We start from the raw sequence: 8,028 nt of genomic DNA, 5'->3' as shown, positions 1-8,028 counted from the left end.
GGAAACCCAAGGTCCCCTCAGAGGGCAGGTGGCAGGGGTGCTGGGGGAGTACGGTGGCCAGAGGGAGACGCTGAGCCAGCCAGCCAGCTGGGAGAGTGGCTGAGTCAGCAGTATCCCAGGGTCTATGAAGCCTCACTGGGCTTTCAGCTCTTCATTCTAGAAGCTTTCGACAGCACCCTCTGCGGCTTGGCACGAACAGGTTCCTGTTCCATAAACCTAGGAAATCCACAAGGGGCTTGTACTGAACCCGGCCAGCATTGCACACCCTGCGCTAGACCCCAGCTGTCCCACTGCTGGGAGCGGGGCCCTTCAGCAGACTGGAGTCCTGCCAGAAGGCAGCTCTGGGGTCTGGATATGACCACCTGGCTCCAGGTCCCAGAGCCTCCTCCAGGGACGACCCACGGCAGAGGCGCCTCCAGCTCCACACCAAACCACCTGACTTGCTGTTTTTTTGCCGGGTGATCGGGCAGGGGGTGGTGGTTTAGAAGCGGAAACAAATAACCAAGCCCCTCCTTAAAATTCACAAAATAGCTAATTCGCCAAACCTTCGTTTTTTGTCAATTTATTTAGAAAACAATTAACATGGGCAAATGAGATACCTCAGTGTTACAACAGAGTATAGAAATGTCTAGCAATAGTCAAATAATTTGATCTTTAAATACAAAATAACCACATGAACACCTAATATACAGGTTTCATCTGAATACATATTTATTAGATAAATATTAGAGGTTGTCACATCATCTAACTACATACAGCTTTGCAAGACTAGAAATCACAATTAGTTTTCTGACCAGTTTAAAGTATGAAATGATTGCATTGTACATAGATGTACAAAGACGATGACGGTTTTTGGGGGGGGGGTCACTTCAGGCTGCACTGTGGGTGTGTTTATGTGTGTACGTGTGAATCACCTGCAATCATGATATCAAAAAATTATACAAAGTATGAATTTGGTTACAATTTTCTTCTGAAATCCCCGTTTCTTTTCATTATTTCCATAGCACCCTAAAAATACACAGGTGGCAGGACTAGCACACTGAAGCTAAAGAGTACATGTAGGTAAAATAAAAACGAAACAGAACAAAAATTCCTTTCCACACAGGGTCAGAGTATATTACATGAGACACATGTGGAGAGAGACCTCACAGACGCTAACGAACAGGATCTAGTTTTTCCACGTTAAGATGGAGTTCCAAGCCTTTTTCTTTGTTTTGTTTTGTTCCGTAAAATAAAAACAATACACATTCCAAGGGAAATGAATGCATCTGTTAACGTGTCTCTATTTCTCATTTACATATGTACACACGTCCCTTGTCCCTTGAGTCGCTGCTGCTGACGTCGTCCTGTCTAGGTGGTCAGGTCGAGGGAGCAGACAGGTAGCTCTCTGGGGGGTTTCGGGCTTTCGTGAGGGAGAAAGTATTAGAAGTTCCTTAAAAAATAAAATGGCTACAGGGAACATGATACACGGGTAAAGCTTCGAACCAAGGAGATGGGGTGATTGCCTGTATTCGGGCCTTCCCGCCTGCTCGCTGGTGCCCTGTCCGTCCTGTGGAGTGCCAGCAGAAATGCGTCTGCGGCCTGGGTGGATGCTTGTCGTGGAGAAGTGGCTTGCTGAGGCCTCGTTTTTGCTGAGGTTACTTATGGCTCCAAGTAGTCGCCCAAAAGGATGAGGGAAGCATCTCCCCAGAGCTGAGAACCTCCCTGGCTCGGGGAGGCTGTTGTCACCTGAAATCTGTCACCAGCCAGGCCTTCGTCCAGCCCCAGACACCTTTCTGCCTCCCTCATCCCCCGGCCTGGCTCCAAAATTGCTCTGGGGGACACGTCCCCAAAGCACGGGCTTCAGGCACCACGGTTTGGGAAAGCTCTTTGCCCAACTTGCTGGTGGAGGTTCGTGTGGGAGGGGCCCCAGGAAACCTGCCTCGGGGAACCAAGCCCGGGCTTCCACGGAGATGGTTGAGGGAGGGGCCCAGAGCCTGGGCTGTGGGGAGCAGATCGACCCTCTAGCCTAGAAAGCTGTGGGTAGGTTGGTGAGTGGAGTGGGGACACCCGGTAAGAACCAGCATGGACCCCAGGCCTTTTTGGGAAGAAAGCACAGCAGGAATCAGGAACTTCTAAGGAAGGCATTTAAGTCTGTCTGGGGCAGAACATTCCCAGATGGCCTAACACAGAGTGTGGCCACCTGCCAGGGCCCTCAGCCACCAGGCGAGGGCGGCCACGTGCTACCTGGCACCGTCTGGTCCCCGCCAGCCCACTGGGGATGGCTCTGAACAGCAGGTGGCCCGACCTCACCCACCCAAGTACTTTGTCCCTTCATCTGTACAGACAGCCCTGGTTTCTTTTTTGTTTTTGTTTGTTGTTTTTTAAAAAAAAGGACTCGGTCTTTGTTGTTGAGTCAAGGTATTTTAAAAACACCAGCAAAGGCTATAACCAGGTCATGAAAATGTTGAATATTATCAAAGACAATACTAAAATATTCACAAAGATATTTACAAAAGCAATTCTTAAAATAATTGATTTGCATACTGAACACCACACTGTCTGAAAAAACCTCGACAACGGGACAAAGGCAAAGGGGGCAGGGACCATGGCAGCTTTCCTACAGAGAACCTTGTGCCGGCCGTCTGGTACAGTGACTGGAAAATCAACAGCTGGGGCCACCGTTCTGGTCAAACCCAGAGGAGCGCTGGGCACCGCCCGCCATGGGGCAAGGGTGTAGGGGGGAGATGGAGAGTGAGACCGCGGGACAGTGGACGGAAAGCAGGAGGCCCCCGGCAGCAGCAGGGAGGGGCGCAACGAATTCACAGACGTGACCCAAGTGACCCGACGGCCCAGCAGCATCACAGGCCATGCGGCTTAGGGTGGGGGGCACAGAGGACCCCCAAACAAAACGGATGCCCACACAAGCTCCCCGGGAGACTCCGAGAGCGGGAAGCCGGATGGAGCGAAGCAGTGGAGGGAAAACCCGAGGTGGCTTCTGCTCATGCGAGCAGGAGTGTGGGCAGCTGTGCAGGGCAGAGGGACACAGGGAGGGAGAGGCCGGCAGCCAAGCGGGGCACGGAAACACCACGGGATGCTGGCAGGCACATTCCGGCACGTGTGGTGTGACGGACCGGGGTGCAGCCGGGACAACCTGGAGCACAGGGACGGATGGGGCCGCCGGGCTAGAGGGATGCCCGTGCCTGGGGTTCCTGCGGATAAGCCCGCGTAGGTGCCTTAGCCTGTGCCTCCCCTGCCTCTCCACCTGCACCCCCCTCCCCAGCAGGGTGGACAAAGGAGAACAGGACAAAGGGAAGCGGGCATCCCACATAATAGTCTGGGAGAGGTGGGTGGGGGCAGGAGGAAGGAAACAGGATGCACGGAGAGAAATGGTTTGCTTGCCGTCCAAGTCCACTGTCCCTTTTCTCAGATGACTTCGTAGCTTAATCAAACTGTCATTTAAAAGCAGGGAATGGCTTGGAGCAACGTTGTTTAAGTTGCCGTTTCTATCCGACTCCGACAGGCGGCATCCCCCAGGCCCCCAACTAAGGGCCCAATAATTTCAGCTGGGTACTCTCTGTCTGCGCCGCCCCCCACCCCCAGGCCGGTGCCCCACCCCCCGACCGGCCTGAGTCCAGAGGTCGTGGGGCCAGCTGTGTTGTCCTGGCTCTGAGGAGGCCCTGACCCCCTTTTCCACCAGGCCCCAAGCAGGAATGGCACACCCTCTCTCAAACACAGAATCATGTCCTTTTTCTCTGCTTTCTGAGAGAGGAGTGTTTTTACAGGGTATCTTGGCTTAGAGGTCAGGGGTCAAAGTGAAGACCTTGGCCCCTGAGAGAGTTCTCTTTCCCAGAGGTTTGTGCTTTTCTGTGGTGGGTGGTGGTGGTGGTGGTGGGTGGGCCGTCCTCACTGCCGCCAACGGTCACTGTTCCTCCAAGGCTTGGGGTGTGGGGGGGCCTGCCTGGGTCTCGGGGTGCCCCTCTCTCAGGCTCACAGTCACTTGAAGGAGGCTCTGGGCCAGGAAGCAGGGAGGCAGGGTTACAGTCTAGAAACCGGAAGAACCTCGAGGGCACTGGAGGGTCGTTTGGAATCAGTACACACAGAGGGACCAGGAAGCCTTCGTCAGCATGTGCCCCCTCGCCGGGCGGGTTCCCCACCACGAGGGTCATCTTCAGGGCCCGCTCTGGGCACGGGCACCAGCCCCACACAGCCTTCACAGTGCACCCTCCCGCCCCTCTGCTCTGAAAAGGCCGCAGCAGGGGCGGTCTGAGGGCATGAGCTCCCAGTGGTGAAGTGTGCGGGGGGACAGACAGGGAAGGAGCCAGAGTAGGGAGGGACGGCCCCAGTGGGAGGGGGTGGGCTTCAGTTGTTCTCAAAGAGAGACAGGAGGTCATCGTTACTATTGCTCGGCAGGTCAGGGGGATCCAGGTACGAGAGGAGCTCATCGGGATTTGTGAGTTCTGGAAGGAGCTGGAAGAGAAGTACAGAAGCCCAGATGAGGTGTCAGCTGAGGGGCTGGGATGGCCTAGAGTGTGGACGGCGGGGGCATGTGCCCTCTAGCTGCTGCCCGGGGTCCTGGTCCAACACCAACCGTGTTGGCTGTCCCCAGAGGCATCCAGGCCACAGTGCTAGTCTGAGGCATACCCAATGCTTATTCCCAGCGGGGTAGAGGGCGCCCCCCGGCCCTCCAGCTGAGAAGGCTCATGGCAGGTCAAGGGGCTTTCTTCTGATCCCAGTGTGCCTTCAGCCCCAAGACCCTGCCCAGAGGAGGTGTGGGTCGCATGGGCCTTCCAAACGAAACCACGTGGCTTTGCACATAAGGCCGCACGATGCCTGTCACTGTCGCCAGCCTACCTCCCTTCAAGAGCTCACTGCTGTCTGGTGAGCCTACTGCTAGAGGGCCGCACAGCACTGTCCTTCCCTGTGGCCCCCAGGGCCAAGGCTGCACACTGTCCCTACCTTCCACTGTGAGGCCCTTCGGGCCTTTTTGTCACACTGGGGATCCTCATGCACCTAAAAGCACCCCCACTGGCCTGGTCTGGGGAGGAGAGTTGGGTGAAAATCCAAGATGGCCACACAGCTGAATAAACCCCATTCACCATAGAGACGGACGCTGTGGTCGGGGGGCGCTGAGGGTGACAGTGGGCCTGGGCCCGCAGACAGGAGGGGCTGAGGACAGAGAAGATTCCTCTGTGGGAATCTACAGCCCAGGGGTGTGGGAGGGGAGGGGAGGGGCAGGCGCTGCCTCCCTTCCTGGCCAACCCTAGCCAGCTGCCCAGACCCCATCACATGGAGCCTCTTTCCACCCCACTTTCCAGACCATTCAGCTCTCAAGGTGGGAGACCCCTGAATCTCAGTCACCCTGGCACGACCCGAGGCTGGTCCCTTCTCAGAGTGAGCGATGGAGCAAGCAGAAGCACAGGGCATGGACGACGCACGGACAGGAAACTGGACACAGACACACACCAGCGAGACAGACAGAGGGACCCTGTCACTCCAACCCTTCCCCTGCCTCAGGCCAGAGTGTGGCAGACACTGAGATGACAAGCTTGATGTTGGGGGTGGGAGTGGTCAGAAGAAGGGCAGGGGGCTTCCTGGGTTTCCTGCTGAACCCTGCCCCAGGGGGACTCTGTGAGGGCCTGGGGGAAGGTGGGGGTGGGGCAGGGTGGGGCTGCAGGACTGTGGCCGAGGGGACCAGGGGGCAGGCACTGGCAAGGTCAGGGAAAGGCTGCTGGGACCCTCGGGGAGGCTTCCCTGTTGTGGGGTTCCCTGGTTCTGGAGCCAGGGGAGGCAGGCTGGCTAGGCCCACCCACCGCCCACCCACCCCCTCACAGCTGCACCTCCTCCACCCTGGGCCTTGAGCCCTCAACACCCACCCCTGCTTCTGGGCAGGTCCCGGCACCAGGCCTAGCCCCAGGCCAAGGCCAGTGGTGACCCCAACTTACATCCAGCGAAGGCTCCGGCATGTCGGATGCTCCCTGCGCTCCGGCCTGACCCTCTAAGGCTGAGGAGGGGTTAAAGGTCAGGTCGCTGTGTGGATGGTTGCTGGGAGCGGCCTGTGGCGGTTGCCGGGGAGGCTGGGAAGGAGGAGGAGGAGCCCCACTGTGATGTAATGGAGGCCCTGACTGGCTGCTGGGGTGTGGGACGTGCAAACCTTGTTGTATGGAGGGATGGGGCTGGTCAGAACTGCCAGCGTGTGGCATCTGTGGAGGAGGAGAGAGCAGGAGAAAAGAAATGTGAGGTGACGAGGTACAGCGACGAGATGCCTGGAGAAATGAAAACCAAACAAAACCAGGAAAATAACAAACCCCCAAAACAAAGCCACCCCCTTCCAAAACTCAACGCTTTGTTGTTGTTTTGTAGGGAAACAAACAAACAAAAAGTCCTCCCCCAAAACTGCCAGTCAGGGAGGCTGTGGAGGAGGCAGGGAGGAGGCCTCTGGGGCCGTGCGCATCCGGGAGGGAGGTGGCCAGGGGCTCCGAGACAAGCAGACACTGACGGCAGGGTCCAGGCCCCCGCAGGCCCGTCCGCCTCCGTGGCCCGGACACCATCACCACAAGGAGCAGCAAGGGCGGAATGGAGAAGCAAAATGGGCATGTTTCCAGGGAGCAGGGGGGCGGGAGGGGTGCTGGGGGCAGCGTGGTGCAGGGCCCCCTGCGGGCCACGGCAGCAGAGAGCGGACACGGACAGACAGCATGGGCAGGCGTGCAGCTCAGGGGTGGGGGGTCTGCGCCCCACACGGGCCCCAGTTGGTGGGTGACGCTGGACACACAGGCTCCTTCCAAGAGCCCCTGGCGGCAGGGGCCGGTACCTCGGGATGAGCCCTGCCTGCTGCCCCGGGTAGGCAGAACTGAATCCAAGCCGGAGGAGCAGAATGGGGCCTTCTCTACATTGCCAGACCCTTCCTGTTGGCCGTCCATCTAGGCAGCAAGAGGCCGCATCCCGGTGGGGATGAGGAAGGTAGGCACTTCTAGGCCTGGCCCTAGGCCCGAGGGCTCACTGAGTCGAGCAGGAGGTGCGTGGAACATGGGGCTGCGGCGGGCAGGGGGCCATATGCTGGTCTGTGTGCTGTCACAAGCAACCTCCCTTCAGAACTCAGGTTTTAGAGCACAGATCCACACCCTCACCCCACTGCCAGGGCCCCCGACAAATCGTTCCCACCCTGCCGGCCCTATGCTTGTCAAGGGGAGATGGACTTGACAGGCCGCGGGGGAACACGCGTCTCCTGGGCCTTCTTGGACCTTCCTACCCACCCCCCAACATCCAGGCCACACAGACATTTTGTTTTCCTCTGATCTCCAGACCCTAGTTCCTCTTCCTGTTTCTCCTGAAGCTGCCCCCAGGCCTTGCGCTGGGCCTCCGTTCAGTCCAGCAAGCCCCTCCAAGCTGGGACTGGACTGTAGGACCGTGGGACTGCATGGGGGATGCACCTGAGATAGGAAGGACTGACAGAAGCGGGAAGGATGATCACCACACCAGCTGGTGACCCCCCACCCACGGCGGTGGGTGCCCCATGGTGCCCACTCTGGGGGGCAGGGAGTGGCTCCATACTCCTGGAGCAGCCCAGCCCAGGGCAGATGGTCCCCAGATCTGCTGACACAGCTGTCTGCCTTGGCCCTGACAACTTGCTGGAAGGTCCCAGGGCCCAGAGAGGCAGGTGGTCTATGGGAACTGCTGGTCAGCCTGCCACGGCTCCTGCAAGGGAGGGTCTCCATGAACCAGCACCTGACTGGAGCCTTTTGGCCATGCCCCGCACATGGGGGCGTCCTTCCTGGCAGGTGCTCAGCCAGGGCCAGACTGCTATGGTGTAGGGCAGTACAGCTGTGACTGCACTGACCCTCTTGCACACTGTCTCTCTGGGTCCAGCTGCCAGTTAGCAAAAGCCCAGATATAAGGAAGGACAGTACGTATCTTGGGACCATCTTGGGGCGGGGAGCTGTGAAGTCACCTATGGGCTTAGGTCCCGCTGCAAAAACCTCTGACGGCCCAGCTAAAAGAAGGCAGAAGAGAGCCTTGTTGGACCCAAAAGTACACGGCATCCCGTTGACA

General features: G+C 58.0%; 1 protein-coding gene across 5 annotated transcripts in view; it reads right to left on the bottom strand.

Moving 5' to 3' along the window:
- Positions 1–546: 546 nt before the first annotated feature.
- Positions 547–8,028, bottom strand: part of ZMIZ1 (zinc finger MIZ-type containing 1) — a 230,094-nt gene continuing 222,612 nt past the window's right edge. For 4 of the 5 annotated variants that reach the window (XM_044239920.1, XM_044239923.1, XM_044239921.1 and 1 more), the window contains 2 exons: positions 5,925–6,182; positions 547–4,449 (listed from right to left, as the gene is read on the bottom strand). In XM_044239920.1, the coding sequence (XP_044095855.1) occupies positions 4,342–4,449; positions 5,925–6,182 (366 nt within the window). In that variant the 3' untranslated portion in view covers positions 547–4,341. The remainder of the gene's footprint in view (positions 4,450–5,924; positions 6,183–8,028) is intronic. The other variant, XM_044239924.1, reaches the window with a different exon arrangement.

This window comes from Neovison vison, chromosome 2 (genome assembly GCF_020171115.1).
Source record: "Neovison vison isolate M4711 chromosome 2, ASM_NN_V1, whole genome shotgun sequence".
NCBI classification, from domain to species: domain Eukaryota; kingdom Metazoa; phylum Chordata; class Mammalia; order Carnivora; family Mustelidae; genus Neogale; species Neogale vison.
Note: the sequence above shows the minus strand (reverse complement) of the source record. Positions and strands in the feature narration are given on the sequence as shown.